Raw genomic sequence first — 17030 nt, 5'->3', positions numbered from 1 at the left:
CCAGCGCTGGGTCAGCAATTTCACCCAATGTGGGTTATTTTTACAGTAACCAGCAGTTTTCAGAGTGTGTAGTGCACAGAAACTGTTTATTTTACGTATTTGAAATGCATTTAGAAAAAAAAAGCATCTAAGTCAAATTGACCGTCATAACAAAAAATAAATACAAAACAAACAAAACCAAAGCACATTCCTGCATGGTCCCGGTCCTGGAGGTTCAGTCTCCAGCATCTTGTCTTTGTGCACACTTGGTCTGATCACATCATTAGAAATATGTGTGTTCAGTTTTGAGCTGTTGTGTGTAAAAGATGACAGCTGTGTTGGAGTTGTGTTCATATTTAGCTGCCAGTGATTATAATTTTGCAAAAATGTTGTGAAATGTGTTTAGTGACTGAGAATGTGTCTCAGGTTTTGCAAAAAAGAGCAGATCGGTTTTGAAAATTGAGCATAGGACCTGAACAGTGTTTAAGTTTTTGCCAAAAGAGTGTTTGATTCGAAAAATGAGTTTAGGCCCCTGAGAGTCTGGTTCAGGCAGCGGGGTTTAGTGTTTTAGCAGTTGTGAAAAACTGTAATGTTAAAATCAAGAATCCAATAAAAAATATTTTAAATACAACAGTTGATGTGAATAATTTCTGCCATGCCTTTTAAAGAACTTTGATTCAGAAATATATCTTTTTTTAAATTCTGGCTCATTATTTTATGGAGAGATGTGAGGACTGTGCAGGTTGGATTTTTTTTATTTTTCAGGGGATATGGAGTGTTGTTGGTATCTTGGCAATATAATAAAGCCATTGTGTTATCGGAGTCATGAAATCCATCCTTTGGAAATGTGTTCACTTCAGTCATTAAATAAAATCAGTTTAAAACACGACCTGAGTCCAGAATCATTCTTAATGTATAAAAAACCAAAAGACTCACTTCCCCGTTGAACATTAGTAACACTTTGTTAAACTAAAAGAGGTCAAAGTAATGTAATCAATACCTGGACAGTTAAATAATGCTAAAGACGAATTCAGCTGACTTCATGAGCGACTGTTGGAAAACTTGGAGCTTTCTGCTGCATTGAAGAAAGCAGGTCTCTGCAGCGGCTCTGAGTGAAATTCTGACCAATCACAGAAGACTTCTCGATCACCCAGCCGAAGAAAGTTCAGACAGGAGGACGAGGCGGCCGAACCTAGTTCTTGTTCTGGTGGAGGATGAACAGACCTGAATGCTTCTGACGGAAAGCTGAAGCTTCCTCCTGCGTCTCAGCCTGACAGTAACTCAACCAGAGTCTGAGTCCACCTGGCAGGACGGAGACAGCTGCTAGTCTGAGAGGACAAAGTCGTTTCTCCTTTTTCACCACAAAACACCAGCTAACAAAACCACGTTTAAAAATGAACATACATAGGTACAGCAGCAGAATCTGAACCAGATGAAGTGGTGAGGGGCTCTGCAGCGGGACCGGGTCACAGAACCAGGCGGGACACCGAGGGTTTGTAGTCAAAGCGTGTTTTATTGACGCTGAGCGGACGCGGCGCCCTCTACTGGGCGTGCAGGGACTTCCAGCGGGACAGCGGGCCTCTGCTGGGGATGTACTTCACCCCGCAGCCGTCCGGGATCAGCCGCTTCTCCGCCATCATGTCGTCGAAGTCGCAGGCGTTGAACTTGGTGAAGCCGTACTTCTTGGAGATGTGGATCTGAGGGGGAGCCAGAGGTCAGACAGGAAGTGGACGGACGGACGGACTTTGTCTCAGTGGTCCCTTAAAGCACTCAGCACCGCCCAGCTGAGGACATACACAACCAGAGAGTCGCTGTCTGCAGCTTCTGCACACCGGAGCCGCACGGCAGCGGCCCGGTCGGCTTAACAAGCTGCAGCCGCGGCGCCCCCTCCTGACGGGGCCGCGCCGCGGCGCCCCCTCCCTCCCGACGGGGCCGCGGCGCCCCCTCCCTCCCGACGGGGCCGCGGCGCCCCCTCCCTCCCGACGGGCCGCGGAGTGTTTTTTAAAACACCTCACTGATGGATCTTTCGCCAGGTGAGTCCTGATCACACAGAACAGCTGACAGAGTCTGAACTGTTCCGGAGCGTCTGGCTTCAGGCCACAGAGACGTTTCTTCTTTAAAGTACATTTTAATGCGTCAGTCTGTACCGAGTCTTATTGAGAAGAAGGCTGTCCTCATGCAGGGCTCAGAGCTTCCCCCTCCTCCTCACCCAGTGCAACCGTTCATCTCAGTGTGTGTGTGTGTGTGTGTTCTACCTTCTGACGGCCGGGGAACTTGAACTTGGCCCTGCGCAGAGCCTCCACCACGTGCTCCTTGTTCTGGGTCTTGGTGCGCACGGACATGATGACCTGGCCGATGTGCACCCGGGCCACGGTGCCCTGAGGCTTCCCGAAGGCGCCACGCATCCCCGTCTGGAGCCTGAGGACAGAGGACAGAGGACGGGGTCATGGGACGGCCTGGGCTGAAGGACCTTGGTCCTGGTTCACACAGCAGCAGCCTGAAGACCAGCGAGGAACCTGGACGTTTCAAACCCATCTTGTTCTCAGGCGGCTCCACCAGCTGGAGCCGTTTGTTTTCACAGTGAAACCACGGAGAACATGAGAACAGACCACCCAGCTGAGGCAGTCTGAACCTACCAGGACCAGGAGTCTGGACCGGGGACCGGGACAAGGACTCTCTGGAGAAAACAGTGTTCTGATGGTCCATCTGAGCACGAGCAGGACCGTTTAGCAGCACCGAGTCCTGCAGGAGTCCCTGACTGTGTGTCCTGAGAGCGACTGGGGTTAAACCAGGCGCCAGCCTCCGCTCACAACACGAGGATGACGCAGAAGTGCAAAAAAGCTGTAATTCCAGAGGAATTCCAGCAGGGGGCGATGATGCTGGTTTCAAAAAGAGCCCCGGTCTCACTGGAACCCTTTCAAAAACGTCGATTTTCAGAGTGAAAATAAACATATAAAGCTCCTGGATTCAGAACAGGTTCTGGTCTCTGTCTCTAGTTTCTACAACCTGCTGCTTCACCAGACTCTGGTTTCAGATAAATCATCTCTTGATTTTATATTACGAGTTAAAGTTTTGCATAAATCGTCCTATCACAGCGTCTCCTCTGTCCCCGTGATGCGGTCACGTGACGGGCTGGACCAATCACATTCACATCCGGTTTCAAATGTTCAATATGGAGACGTCCTGCTGGACTCGCTGGAGTCTGCAGAACGGCATTTGGGAACGGAATGGGGGACGCCATGAAAGCTCTGTCCATCGTATTAACGATGTACAGGTTAAACCCCGTCAGAAAGGAAGCTTCTCTCCGTGCAGACGCCCTGGACCCACGAGGACCGGGGAGAACCCAGGACCGCAGCCAGCTGCCAGGGCCTGTCTCCGGGGTCCTCCGGGGTCCTCCGGGGTCCAGGGCCCGGGCCGGGCGCTGCAGAGGCCTCACCTGTCGGCTCCGGCGCAGGACAACATCTTGTTGATGCGGATGACGTGGAAGGGGTGCAGCCGCATGCGGATGTGGAAGCCGTCCTTGCCGCAGGTCTTCACCATGTACTTGTTGGCACAGATGCGGGCGGCCTCCAGAGCTGCAGACAGAACAGATCCGGCCGGGTTACGGAGCACCGTCGGGTTCAGAACACTGCCGCCCCCTGCTGGCCTGGAAGGGAAACCGCTCACCTTCCGAGGACAGCTGCTCGTACTCATCAGACACCATGTGGCCACACAGGGGGAACTCGTCCACCTTGGCCTTCTTCCTGCCCAGGTCGAAGATCCTGATCTTTGGATCTGTGGAGGATGGAGAAGTTTAGAACAGGAGCACGACCACGAGTCCCAGCTGCAGGTGTCTGAGCAGTGAAAAACATTTCCTGGCGGGAAGCAGCTCCACACTCAGTTTAAACCAGCTTTCTACTGTTTTATTCCATGACTGTTCCAACAGGCTGGCCCCGGATCAGTCCCACATGTACGGCGTTCACACAGAAACCCCTGAAAACCAGGTGTGTTTGAGTGATGACTGACTAATGAGAGGAAGCTTCATGGTGGCTGTGAACCAGATGTTCACTAGACAGAGCAGGACAGACGCAGCCAGAAGAGACAGGCTGCGTCAGCACAGCTGACATCCAGAATGAAGCCTGCCGACACTTCTACCATCTCTGCTCTGTTCAGACATCACAGGGGGTTTCCGTCCTCAGACTTTGTCTCAATGGTCCCTTAAAGCACTCAGCACCGCCCAGCTGAGGACATACACAACCAGAGAGTCGCTGTCTGCAGCTTCTGCACACCGGAGCCGCACGGCAGCGGCCCGGTCGGCTTAATAAGCTGCAGCCGCTGCTCCACGGCAGCTCGGACCGAGGCGCAGGTCTTACCGGGGACTCCTCTGCAGAAACGAGACTTCGGGTACGGCTTGTTCTTGCAGTACCGATAACTGAGGAAGACAGAATTTAAATTAGCAGGAGACACCGTGTCAACACAAAACAGATTTCAGATTCACTCACCCCACACTTCACTATTTTAAACTGTTCTAAACACGAGAACAGTTCAGTTTACAGTCGCACGGTTTAAACCAGGGGTCCTTCAGGCCTGAAGACTGAGTGCTGGAGCAGTGAGAGCCTGGGGGGCCTGGGGGGGTAGCTAAACATCATCCCTCCAGTATAAAGTGTATTCAGACCCTCTTCAATCCCTCTACTGTAACTGGCTCAGCTGGTGAAGCCTGCTGAGGGTGGAGGCCCGCTGCCCCTGCAGGACTCCGTTAGCATTAGCATTAGCATGGTTCCTGCACCATGTGTTGAGACTGTCTTCTCCAAACCTGCTGAAGCCTTTAAAGAGAGCAGATCCTGTGGTGATGAGCTGTTCTCTTCTCAGATCAGATTAGAGCCTAAAAACATCACAGGTTCCAGACAGAACCTGAGAACCGTCTGGATCTGTGTCTCAGGTCAGTCGGGTTCTTTGTAGAGAACTTGATATATTTACAGCAGTTCTCTCATTTAAATATCTTCCTCTAAATTAAATTAACCTAATGTCACTTTAATCCTTTATCCAAATGTACCCGGACTATTTCCAGGGTTCAGTGAGGATCTGATGGGGGTCAAGGGTCATGCTGGGCCCCTCAATGCTGACCTGTCCGCTGTGGGAACCGAACCTGGGGACTTCTGATCCCCAGCTAACCACTTCCCCTACTGAAGTCCCATCATGTCTGCGTCCGGAGGAAACCAGATCTGACCAGATTACAGTCATCTGCTGGCCCAGCGGGTCAGACTAACCAGCTCTAACCTGCTGGTTAACCAGCTCTAACCTGCTGGTTAACCAGCTCTAACCTGCTGGTTAACCCACCGCCGCGGCTCTGATGTGATCAGGACAGGCGGTCACTTTAGGACAAGGACCAGCGGCAGCTCCACGAGACAAGCCCTCATCTGAACCCGGGTCAGCCTCCTGGAGCTCAGACCCGGTCAGGCTCAGACTTCCCGGAGCTCCACACGGAGCCGGCTCCCGCGGTAAGCCCGGGTCTGGCGCTCTGAGTCCGCGGCCTCCTCCCGCAGCTCCACATGGAGCTCGGCTGCCATTTTCCCCGGCCCCGCGGCGGCCGTTCGGCGGCCTAAACTACCCGATAGAGACTCACCAGCGAGCTGGACGGCGGCCCATGGCTGCAATCTGAAGAACAAAGCGACAACCCGCGTTAGTGGCGCCGACACGGGCGTAAAAAACGGTTTTATTTCAGTTTAATGAACCGAGCAGAAGAGCCGCGCTGCTCCACGCACTCACCTAATGGAGGAAAGGAAGACGACGTCACTTCCGCTGCGTCATATCCGGAGAGCCGCGCTGAGGAAATCATCTTTTTAGACTTTAACAACATTTTTTTTTATATATATATTTAATTTTAGTTGTCAAAACTCACGAAAATGGAAGAAATAATAAAATCAAACGGGTTTCTTAAAGCGACAATATCTGGTATCGTGAACGCAACGTCGCGGAGAATTCTGGGAAATGTATTTTCACTGTTGCATTTAGAAATACAGGCAGTGTGTCCACCAATGACGTATAGAATTGGTGGACCGGGGGGTCATTGGTGTCCACACTGTGTCCTTGACCCCTGGACTACACAGTGGACTTTATAGAGTCCTGAATCCGTTGGCGATTCGGACACGCAGCTCCCTTTTTTTTTTTTTTTTGGAGTCTTTTGTTTTCATTTCAGAAAAACATCACATGGTAATTCCATTTAGAAAGGTATATTTCAATAAACATACATAAAACACAAAGATAAAAGAAAAAACAGAAATACAATAACCTAAAAAATAAAAATAAAGTGTCTGCTAGGATGGGGTAATAAATTTGTATTTTTCTAAGATTCTTAATGTTTTTATCAATTTTTTATTCATTTGATTTAATTTTTCAATAGTTTTTAGGTAACTGGAAATTTATAGTTTCAAATACATAAAAGGAGGGTAATTTCTTTAGCCAAATCATCTTATGAATATTGAATGTTGCTAGCATACAAATCAGATTAATGATGTATATTTCATCAGCAGAGAAATTAGGGTTGTTAAAGTAAAGTAAAATATCTGATTTGTTTGAGTATGGTTTCTTTTTTAAATATTCTTGAGATATAGCTTTCTAAATGGAACCAAAAGGAACAACATCAACAAATATATGATTGACAGTTTCTCCTTCACAGTCACAAACGTTACAACGGTTATTTATTTCTGATATAAAACAACATACATTTGCTTTAACAGGACAGTATCTATGGACGATCTTATAAAGAAATTCTTCTATTTTATTTGTGAGTATATACCTATGAGGCATTAAAAAGACTGTGTTCCATTGTTTTTTATTCAGACATACTGATCGATACAAGCTGGAGTTGAGATATATTCTAGACCACTTCTAACAAAATTATTTGAGCATTTTTTATTCAACAAATCCATGACATTTATGGACATAGAGCTCTCCAAAGCAGAGTGTAGTGCTCTGAATGCTACAAGCAAGAACTTTTATATTGTAAGGAATCGATCTGATCACTGTTTGAAATTCTCGTTTGGAAACTTCAAAATGGTAGGTGTCCTAACAGTCATAAAACGCACCATTATCATTTAAGAGTTGTTTTACAGTGTTTACATTCTTCATAAACCAGTTGTTCAAATACAAAGTCTTATTTCTGAGTGAAATATAAGAGTTGTTCCACAATATACAGTGGTGAGGAGAGTAATTGTGTTTGTATAGAAGCTGCCAGCATCGTAAAACTTGGTGATGAAAGTTTGCAAGTTTGATTAGTTTTCCTATTGAAAAGGGACATTTCAAGAGAAAATTAAGGCCACCCACCTCCTGGAAAAGATAATTAGGAATGGAGTTCCATAAGCTGTTAACACTTTTTAGGTATCTTTTGATCCAATTTATTTTTATCGTTTGATTAAAAACATCAAATGTCAGCACATTTAGTCCTGCTTCAGCTAGAGGATTAGCAAGAACTATTTTCTTCACTTTATGAGGTTTGTTTTTCCATATAAACTTAAAGGGATTTTTATAGTTGTGAACATGTAGATTTGGAGACATGTAATGAGCTGAAGGCATAAGAAGCTCTCGACATTCCTTCTGCTTTACTTAGTAAGACTCTTCTATATATCAATAAATCTCTTACCAGCCAACAGTTAAATTTCTTTTTTATAGCATCTTCAATAGGAGCAAAATTATTGCCTTCTCTCTCCTTATGGTGCGTTCACACCGGACGCGTCGCGGGCGTCGTCGACGCTCGGGACGCCTCGAAGCTGACGCTTGTGACGCTTCAAACACGACGCTTGACACCGGGTGGTCACAAAGCTCGCGACGCTCTTGACGCACGTCAGTTAATTGGCGCGCTGGAGGCTGATTTCTGTTTCCAGCTATGGCGGATCGCATCAGGAGAGCGGCTTGGCTTTATTTGTTAAATAAAGCTAGACCGCGTCGTCGTCGGAAAAGTGGCTATTGGCTGCTCTGCTCCTCTCTGCTCTGCCTGCAGCAGGGGGCGCTGCTGAGACTGACCGCTTGTGAGCGCTTTGGGACGGGGGAGGGGCTCACGCAGCACCCGCTGCTCATGGGCGACAGCAGCGAGACGTCCTGCCACGTCTCCAGAGCACCGGAGAAGGTTGCTAGATTTGTCACTAGTTGCTTTTGACAACAAAACGTCGCCAAGAGGCTTTGGAAAGTCGCCAGATTTAGCGAGAAAGTCGTCAAGTTAGCAACACTGGCCGGCCCGCATCAGTGCTCGGATCACTCGTAGTGACGTAGCACCGGAGGGATCGTCTCTGATTGGTTGACGCTCAGCGGCAGCGCGTCGAAAGTTCAGTTTTCCCAACTCTCAAAAAGCGACGCTCATGACGCTCCTGACGCCGGGGACGAGCGTCGTGGGCATCGACGCTCGAAACGCTCGATAAGCGACGCTCGTGACGCTCCTGACGCGCCGCCCCGCCGCCCGCCGCTCCACGACGCTCGTCCACCATAGACTTTGCATAGAAAAGCGCCGCTCACGACGCGTCCGGTGTGAACGCACCATTAGAGTTATTACTGATATTGATAACAAGATAAGCAGAGTTGGGGTCCGTTACTCAAAAAAGTAAAGATTACTAGTTACTTTTGAAAAAAGTAGTGCCTTACACTACTTGATTACTCCATGGAAATAGTAACGAAGTTACACTACTCGTTACTGCATAGAGCTCCGGAGCTGTGCTCCGGTATATCCTCCGCGGAGCGCTGCCATGCTCAGGTCTGTGTATCAAAACGGTTTTTTTAACGGATTGGAAAGAAAACTCGTCTTTTAAAATGTTTTATAACCATTCGGATTGACTTCACGTGCTAATACGCCGTCCCCTGGACCACTGGAAGGAGTGTTTTGTCCATTTGCGTAGTCCGGCTCTGATTGACCTCCAGCTAAGCTTTGAGCTAAGCTACTACGATGCTAACAGCTGGGAGCCAGAGACACAGGGATTTATGAGCTTGTCTGACTTTGTCAATGACAGGGAAAGGGCGTGGGTCCCTGATCTTCGGAGTGTTAATTTAAAAGGGGCATTTACAGTAGGAGGGAGTGCAGTGTTGTCAGTGGGGCACAAATTTATATAAGGCAACCAATTTTACGTTCACGGTTCCATCAGCCCTGACCCGGAAGAGAGAGCCAGCAGCTGCTCGTATGGCCACCGTTCATCTACTGGTGGTAAGAAAAAAAACTCTTCTTAAATAATAATATTCTGGTTGCTCTATTTGCAGTCATTGTAAAAGTAACGATCGTAGCGTTTCATTTGTAACGCTAGTTTAACTACCAATCTAGAAGGAGTAGTGCCGTTACACTACTGGTTCCCATCAAAAGTAATTTAACTACTTGTAACGCTCGTTACTTGTCGTTACATACCCAACTCTGAAGATAAGTAACTGATTCTTTAACTGGAATGCTACAAATTTCAGTTTTGTCGATAATTGTTATAGATAGAATTTAACTTTTTTTTAATTTAAATTTAATCCTGATGCTTTCGAAAATATCGAGAAAGTGGATAAAGTTACTGGAACTTCGTCAGTATTCTTCAGAAATATTGTGGTGTCATCTGCAAGCTCTGTTATTTTGAGTTCTTTGCCAAGAACATGAATTCCTTTGGTGTCGCTTTGAGAAACTAAATAATTTAATACTTGAGCAACTAGTAAGAAAATGTAAGGAGAGGCGGAGCAACCTTGCCTTATGCCTTTACTTATGTTAAAGGTGCATTAAGGAGTTTGCACGTTTTATGCGAAACAGCGCCCCCTGCAGGCCTTGGGCGTAATGCAGCTTAGTGAAAAACTGGTCCCTGTGGCTCCCGTGCACGGAAGAGGGGAACTCCTTCCTCGCTCTTTCAGTAGCGCTCCAGTAAAATGTAAGTGTCTTCTCCCTGGTGGAGTCTGTGTGGAGCTGCAGTGCTAGAAGCCAGTCTGTTCTGACTTTCTGGAAGATCCTGCTCAGTTGTTGCTCACCAAGCATCTGGCGGAGTAATGGCGGACAAAACGAAAATCAAGGAGCCGGAGCGCGCATTACATCATTCCTTTCAAATTCTCCCCAAAAAATTCTGGAGCCGGACCGGCACTGTGACTTTCAAGTGACAGTTTAGCGCTGTTAGAGGTTCTGGTAATGAATATGTCAGGGCACATTGTACACATCATTAAAATTGTGTAACATATCTATGGTGGAAAATCAGTATTTTTAAGGTTTAAAAACTCCTTAATGCACCTTTAAACCTTGACAATGTACCATATAGGAGTTTCACTGTGCTTGTTATCTTTGTATTATATTTTAATAGCACTTATGAAAAATTTCCAAATTCAAAAAAGAAGGAACATCAAAGGTAAATTTGTGACTGGCAGTGTCAAATGCCTTCTGGAAGTAAGAAAAAGTATCAAGGGATCATCTGAGATTAGCTCATTATAATTTAATAAATCTAGAACAAGTCTGATATTATTCGAAATATGCCTTCCTGGTATAAAACCACTTTGAGATTCATGAATGATTTCATTTAAACCTGTCTTTAATCTTTTTGCCATAATAGATGCAAGAATTTTATAATTGTTATTTAATAGAGTAATTCCTCGGTCATTCATCTAGTTGTAAGTCGATGTATCATCACAAAAGATATTAAAATGTTTTATTAAGGTTGAAAAGTTCCTTAGTGTCGCTTTAAAGTTTCCGAATTATTTCCGTAAACACTTCCTATGAGAAAGTTAAGTGAATGCAACTCTACCATTAAAAAATCCAGTGACCCTTTCCATCAAATGATTTTTCCAGTATTTTCCCTTTAAAGTTGTCTCTTAAAATAACAACTCCTGCAGATTTTTTGATCCATGTGAAAGCCACAAGTCTTTTCTACATTGGTTCTTCTAAAACTGATTGTCCTCAGAGCAAGAATGAGTTTCTTGAAAAAGTATGAAGTCCACCTTCTCCTTCACCTTCTCCCCCTGAAGGAAGAGAAATAAAGCGTTCCTTTTCAGAGTATTCCGCAGACCCCTGGGACACACAGCTCCCTACTTTTTCCCTCAGCGCTGATCACGTGAACCGTGGCCGGTGCCATGGTAACCAGACGCACCTGCTCGCCAAGACCGAATTCCACAAAAACATTTGTAATTTTTTTTTTTTTTTTAATGTCTCTTATTATGCATTTTACTTTCCTTGTCATCTTTCTAATCATTAAAGCTGGTGTCTGGAGTTTCCGTTCGTTTCCAACATATGTATCATTTTTCAACAGAGCTTCAATGTGTCAGTCTGGTTTGATACTATATATATTAGCATGAAGCAATATAAAAATGTATTTATGAGCCCCGCCTTCGTCTCATAGACCCCCATGTTATCTGTAAAAGCGCCGGTCAGCGTCAGCCAATAGATTTCGAGCTTCCGCATTCTCGTGCTGTCAATCAAAGTGTGGAGCAGCCAGAGAGCACGGTCGCTCGCCCAGCAGAGGAGAGTTAGCTCTGCAGCAGATATATCCACTGTCTGCTGAACATCCACCGGAAACAGCTGAACATGGAGGATGCTGCAGGACTCAGAGGCTCTCATTTTCACCCGACGGATAATGCTCGTGCATTATTAAAGGGGCGTGGCTTGGTCGCTGATGAAAGCAGAGGGAGGGCGGAAAAAACCTCTCTCTTTCAAAACTCCGGACACGAGCTTTAAGGAAATTCAATTCATACATTCAAATGTACATAGATTCGCAATGCACGATGGGTAATATTGAGCCGTCTAGGGACCATCGATGTACTCTACTTTTCGAGATGCATTGTGGGAAATTGTAGTGCCCCTTTTTGTGTTTTGTTTTTTTTAATCTGGACATTCAGACAGCCCTACAGATGGCGTCTTCACTATGTAGTGTCCTACAGAGGGACAGAGGGGACATTTGGACACAGCCACAGACAAACACAGAAAAACATGTTTATTCTTCAATTTGCAGTTTGGCAGCTGGCTACAGGTTCAAAATATCACATATGGATTCTTAAAACTAATTAATGTGCGTTAACTCAGAGAATAGAAGGGTGGAGGAGGTGGTGGAGGAGGAGCAGGGCTGGGCTGGGTGGAGGGGGCGGTGGAGGTGGAGCAGGGCTGGGCTGGGTGGAGGGGGCGGTGGAGGTGGAGCAGGGCTGGGCTGGGCTGGGTGGAGGATTTGAGAGGAGTTTGGGATGTGACTTATTGCAGCAGATAGAAATATAACCATAGAGAGCCCTTCTCGTTCAATGGCAGCTATTAGATGGAAGTACAGACATCTGTTGACATATATCTATGTCAGTACATGTACTTCAATGAATGGAGAAATGCCAGAGTTACAAAGGAAACTAGACTGGTGTTGTCTCATATTATCACTCAGCAACATCTGAGTAATTTAGATCAGGGGTCCTCAAATACAAATCTTGAAGGTCCACATTTGAGGGATGCCGAGCAGAGCCGAGCAGTGCGGTGCGACGGAGCGCGCCGCAGAGCTGGGATTACACCACGCGCAGAACGGTGCTCACACGGAACACAGAGCGTTTAAAGAAAGATTTTTTTCTTTTTTTTTTTTTTCTCCATACATGTCGCGGTCTGGTCGCGGACTGCAGTACACTAATTGAGGAACCTGGATTTAGATCCTCCATTCTCAAACTGTGGTATGTGTACCATTGGTGGTACGTGAGCTCCCTCTGGTGGTACACGGGGGAATCATATATATCTATATTAAGGCTGTGACTTTAACGCGTTAGTTACGATTAATTAATTACAGAAATTTTAACGCGATAAAAAAATTATCGCAAATTGTCGCGGAACGTTTGTCACTGGACGAGTTTCACCCGGACATATTTCGCTGTGACACAACAACGAAACAGCTCCCGACTTGGTAACTTTCTCGTTAAATCTGGCGACTTTCCAAAGCCTCTTGGCGACTTTTTTTGTCAAAAGCGACTAGCAACAAATGTAGCGACTTTTTCTGGAGCTCTGGAGACGTGACAGGACGTCTCGTTCTGCAGCTGCTGTCCTCAATGAGCTGCGGAGCTGCGTGAGCCCCTCCCCCGTCCCAAAGCACTCACAGGCGGCCAGTCTCAGCAGCGCTCCCTGCTGCAGGCAGAGCAGAGAGCAGACCCACACCACTCCTCCACACTTCAAATGAATCGCGTGTGCGCAAATACGCCACTGCTCACTGCTGACAAACCAAGAATCAACAGAAGAAAATTCATTTGTAGTTCTAAACATATTTAGGGTGTTTTTTTAACTCACATTTTTAACTCACATTTTGCTTCTCCCATGACATTCCTCTCTCCTACAGCGTCCATTACAATTACATGCAAATTGCAAATTAGGTAACGACCTCATCTAGCCACTTCTGGCGACTTTTAGGACAGCCAATAGTGACTTTCCTTACTGGGGAGTTGGCAACACTGTTCGACAACGGTGCACTGCTTGGTCTCCTGCACAGAAAATTTAGATTTAAAAAGCCAGCAGATGGCAGCGTGGATAAAGCCAAAGCTGGATGCACATTGTGCAGCAAAGAATTTGCATACCATCGCAGCACATCGAGCCTGCTATATCATCTGAATGCTAAGCCTGTCGCAGACTAGAGTTGAAGAGGACGTCACTCCGACCACTTCAAGGACCCTCGCCCAACCCAACAAAAGTTGCACTAATCAATGTGTATTGGTTTATTTGTCTTGGTTAAATTCCTCCTTCCTTGCTAGAATAATGAACAGTGTTTTGTTGCTTAAAGCTCATGTCCGGAGTTTTGAAAGAGAGAGGTTTTTTCCCCCCTCCCTCTGCTTTCATGAGCGACCAAGCCACGCCCCTTTAATCATGCACGCGAATTATCTGTCGGGTGAAAATGAGAGCCTCCAGTCCTACAGCATCCTCCATGTTGAGCTGTTTACAGTGGATGTTCAGCAGACAGTGGATATATCCGAGGTAAGCGCAGCGGCTGCTGCGTTGCTAACTCTCCTCTGCCTGGGCGAGTGCGCGTGCTCTCTGGCTGCTGACGCTGACCGGCGCTTTTTCGGATAACATGGGGGTCTATGAGACGAAGGCGGGGCTCATAAATAAATTTTTATATTGCTTTATGCTAATATTATATTGTAGTATCAAACCAGACTGACACATTGAAGCTCTGTTGAAAAATGATACATAAGTTGGAAACGAACGGAAACTCCGGACACCAGCTTTAAGCTTATGTATCACTATATTGATTCACTATACCAAAATCCATTAGAAAAAGAAAGGTTCTCACTGATCTCGGGTCAAATATCGATATGCGATTAATTGAGATTAATTAATTACAAAGGCCCTAATTAATTAGATTAATTTTTTTAATCGAGTCCCACCCCTAATCTATATCTATCTATCTATACGTATATATATGTGTGTATATGTATATATATATATATATATATGTACTTTGAAAAGTAATTAAAAGTCAAAACATTCAGAAACAAATATTACCACCAAAATACATAATAATTTAAACTGAAAATACGTCAAGTGTAATTCACATTTAGTTTTCTCTTCTAATATATTGTGTTCGACGTGCTCACATTCAGTCACATAGTAGCGCGAACATAAGTAATCTATGATTCAGCTAGCTTAGCTTCACCGTCAGATCAACTAGTGTACAGAGGTGCAATGAGAGGTTAGAAAACTCCATGAACATGACTGCTGGCAGAAGCTATTAGGAGAAGAAGTGCACGAGCACGAGTGCTAGTGGCTATCAGGTGGCTATTCAAGCAGCGTAGCCAAAGCGTCAGCAGCATCTGCTATCATCAGCAACAAACGACGCAAGACAGTAAGGAGACATGACTCCAGCGATCTGCAAGCTGGATTCAGCTGGAGAGGACCAGAGGAAGAGCTGAGGCCCGGTGGTCTGTGGTGAAGTTCTCAGCAATGAGTCCCTGAAAGCAGCACACCTCAGACGGCACCTTTAACCAGACGCCCAGGGCTGGAGGACAAACTGCTGGATTTTATTTTAAGAAAACGCGACGCACTCAACTTGTCTAAGTCCACAATCCTGCAGTTGGTGAGGTGGCAGCACGGATGCGGTGGACGCATTGCAGCAGACACCGGGAAGCACTGGCAGCTAAGAAGATTCCAGACAATTGAAAGTCTGTGCTGGACTCTGCGGTGAAAACTCAACTTCATGAAGGCCCGGCCCTACGCGTTCCCGTCTGTTCCTGTGCTCTGTGACGAGATGGGCGGCGAGCACGTCCAACTCTGCCTTCACACAGAGGTACGGTGGCGATCCAGAGGAAAGGTGCTTTCCAGGCTTTTGAGTTACACAGAGAGGTCCAGATGTTTTCACAGGAAAAACTCCCCCCTGTCAGACGTTTCTGATGGTATTTGTCGGTCAGTCAGTTGGCGTATTTGGCGGATATATTCTCTCGTTTGAATGAAGTGAATCTGGGACTACAGGGGCTCCATCAATGTTTTTGACGTGCACAACAAAATCAACGCCATGCTGAAAAAGTTGGAGTTGTTTGAAATCAAAATCAAGACAGGTGATGTTTCCGCTTTCCCTGCCTTGGAGAGCTTTCTGACCGACGACGGACTAAACCTCGACACAGAGGTCAAGGGTCGCATCGTGGCACACCTCATCTCGCTCAAACAGCAGTTCCACAAGTATTGTGGAATCAAAATCAGTCAAAAGCAAATACAGAAGCAGGATGGAGGCCGAGCCCGACCTGAGACCGAAGCTGACCTCAACTGAACCGGACGAAAGCAGGGACATCAAGTAATATTGATCTGTGCTCAAAAAGGAGCAGGTAGAAGTTCGACGAACGTATCAAGCCCACCCCTTCACATTTAAAGGTTGTATAGAAGATCTTTATTAGTAACAAAAATGAATTAAAGCTAAAAAATGGCGTTACTAAGCTGTAGCAGCCTTGTTTTTATCGTGAAAAAAAAAAAAAAAAGAAAATAAACATTAATCAACTCTGGAGGTTGTAAAACCAACATTACTTTAGCCAATAGATAACGAGGTAGCCTCGCCATCTATTGGTTTTCTAACGTGTCAATCAATCTCTCTACATTTGTAGCGTAGCTCTCATGCTCCTACGCCCTTTTCGTCCCCCCCCCCCCCCCCCCCCCCCCCCGCCCTGCTCCCCCCATGCTAGGCTCTGCTGCTGCTATCAACACCTTTTCACCTGCAGACTTGAGACAGTTTTTCTTAATCATAGCTACAACGTGCTGCCATTTGGCGAAAATGTATGTTTTAATCTTTAAACAAGACTTGTATGAGAAAGTCTGGACAGTGAGAGGAGGGGGGGGGGGGTTGTTTAGCCTGCAGGCTGCAGCCACACAGATCAGCTGTGAGCTCCGAGTCTGCTCCAGTCCTGCAGCTCCACACAAACCTCCCCGTCCTCCTGATCCACCAAAACCAGGGACGGCTCAGGGACAGGGTTTGGCGCAAGTGCAGGATTTTACTCATATTCGCTGTGTTTGTGTTGTTCAAAAGGACACGTTGGTAGCTATGTGTTAGCGCTATGATGCTAAGTTGCCACATGTTACTTTCTGCATACGGAGGAGGCGTTCCTCCGGAGAGAGCAGGGGAGGAGGGGTGGGGGTCACGCATGGCAGCATTTCAAAAAGGACTAACTGTCACTGGATTTCTCTCTCCATGGAAAATCCTCGATACAAACTTTAAGTATCACACAAATTGAATCCCACATCCATTAGAAAAACAAAAGAGAAGAAAAAAATACTTACAAACCTTGCATACAAACTCATACATCAGACAAGTTACAATTACAATGAATGCATTTTCTTTTCTGTACTGCTTTTTAGTGCACACATATTCCTTAAATTTACAATATTAAGACAGCATCTCAAAAAACAATATAATATTATCGGGCTTTAGACAAGTGTAATAATGTTCATCAGCCACCTGGAGTTTGGATCACTCATATTTCTGAAGTAGTTCTGTTTTTAGTTTCTTTTTAAATACATGTAGACTTCTGGATTCTTTGATGGATTTATCGAGCTCATTCCAGATTTCAGGACCTTGACATGTAACACTGATGCTGGTACACTTCAGATTTCTCTTTTTCCCTCTTGTTAGCTGTTTTCTCCTCGTATGAAGTTCAAGACTGAG

The 17030-nt window shown here is 45.9% G+C and overlaps 1 protein-coding gene and 2 non-coding genes across 4 annotated transcripts; all 3 read right to left on the bottom strand.

Moving 5' to 3' along the window:
- Positions 1 to 1156: 1156 nt before the first annotated feature.
- rpl10 (ribosomal protein L10) lies at positions 1157 to 5723 on the bottom strand. Of its 2 annotated transcripts, XM_030118730.1 has the most exons (7): positions 5582 to 5723; positions 4332 to 4390; positions 3646 to 3753; positions 3416 to 3554; positions 2235 to 2397; positions 1525 to 1676; positions 1157 to 1307 (listed from the first exon to the last, which is right to left on the bottom strand). In XM_030118730.1, the coding sequence occupies exons 1-7, from the start codon at positions 5602 to 5604 to the stop codon at positions 1172 to 1174; spliced, it is 780 nt and encodes a 259-aa protein (XP_029974590.1). In that variant the 5' UTR covers positions 5605 to 5723; the 3' UTR covers positions 1157 to 1171. The 2 variants fall into 2 exon arrangements, with proteins under 2 accessions (XP_029974590.1, XP_029974591.1); XM_030118731.1 differs by lacking the exon at positions 1157 to 1307 and having other exon boundaries at positions 1473 to 1676.
- On the bottom strand, positions 1723 to 1854 carry LOC115408933 (small nucleolar RNA SNORA70). Its single transcript, XR_003933818.1, has one exon. It is a non-coding gene; the product is annotated as a small nucleolar RNA SNORA70 (small nucleolar RNA).
- LOC115408932 (small nucleolar RNA SNORA70) lies at positions 4159 to 4290 on the bottom strand. The gene has a single exon (XR_003933817.1). It is a non-coding gene; the product is annotated as a small nucleolar RNA SNORA70 (small nucleolar RNA).
- Positions 5724 to 17030: the final 11307 nt, after the last annotated feature.

The sequence above is a fragment of the Salarias fasciatus genome, chromosome 20, assembly GCF_902148845.1.
Source record: "Salarias fasciatus chromosome 20, fSalaFa1.1, whole genome shotgun sequence".
NCBI lineage: Eukaryota > Metazoa > Chordata > Actinopteri > Blenniiformes > Blenniidae > Salarias > Salarias fasciatus.
The sequence above is the reverse complement of the archived record's forward strand: the minus strand, read 5'-3'. Positions and strand labels throughout refer to the sequence as shown.

What these genes read in the sequence shown, in the direction of transcription:
- rpl10 (XM_030118730.1), bottom strand. Translation starts at nt 5,604, where the DNA reads ATGGGCCGCCGTCCAGCTCGCTG. An exon ending in CGAGCAGCTGTCCTCGGAAG is followed by an intron (nt 3,555 to 3,645) that starts GTGAGCGGTTTC and finishes TTCTGTCTGCAG; the next exon opens with CTCTGGAGGCCGCCCGCATC. An exon ending in TCCTGCGCCGGAGCCGACAG is followed by an intron (nt 2,398 to 3,415) that starts GTGAGGCCTCTG and finishes CTCTGTCCTCAG; the next exon opens with GCTCCAGACGGGGATGCGTG.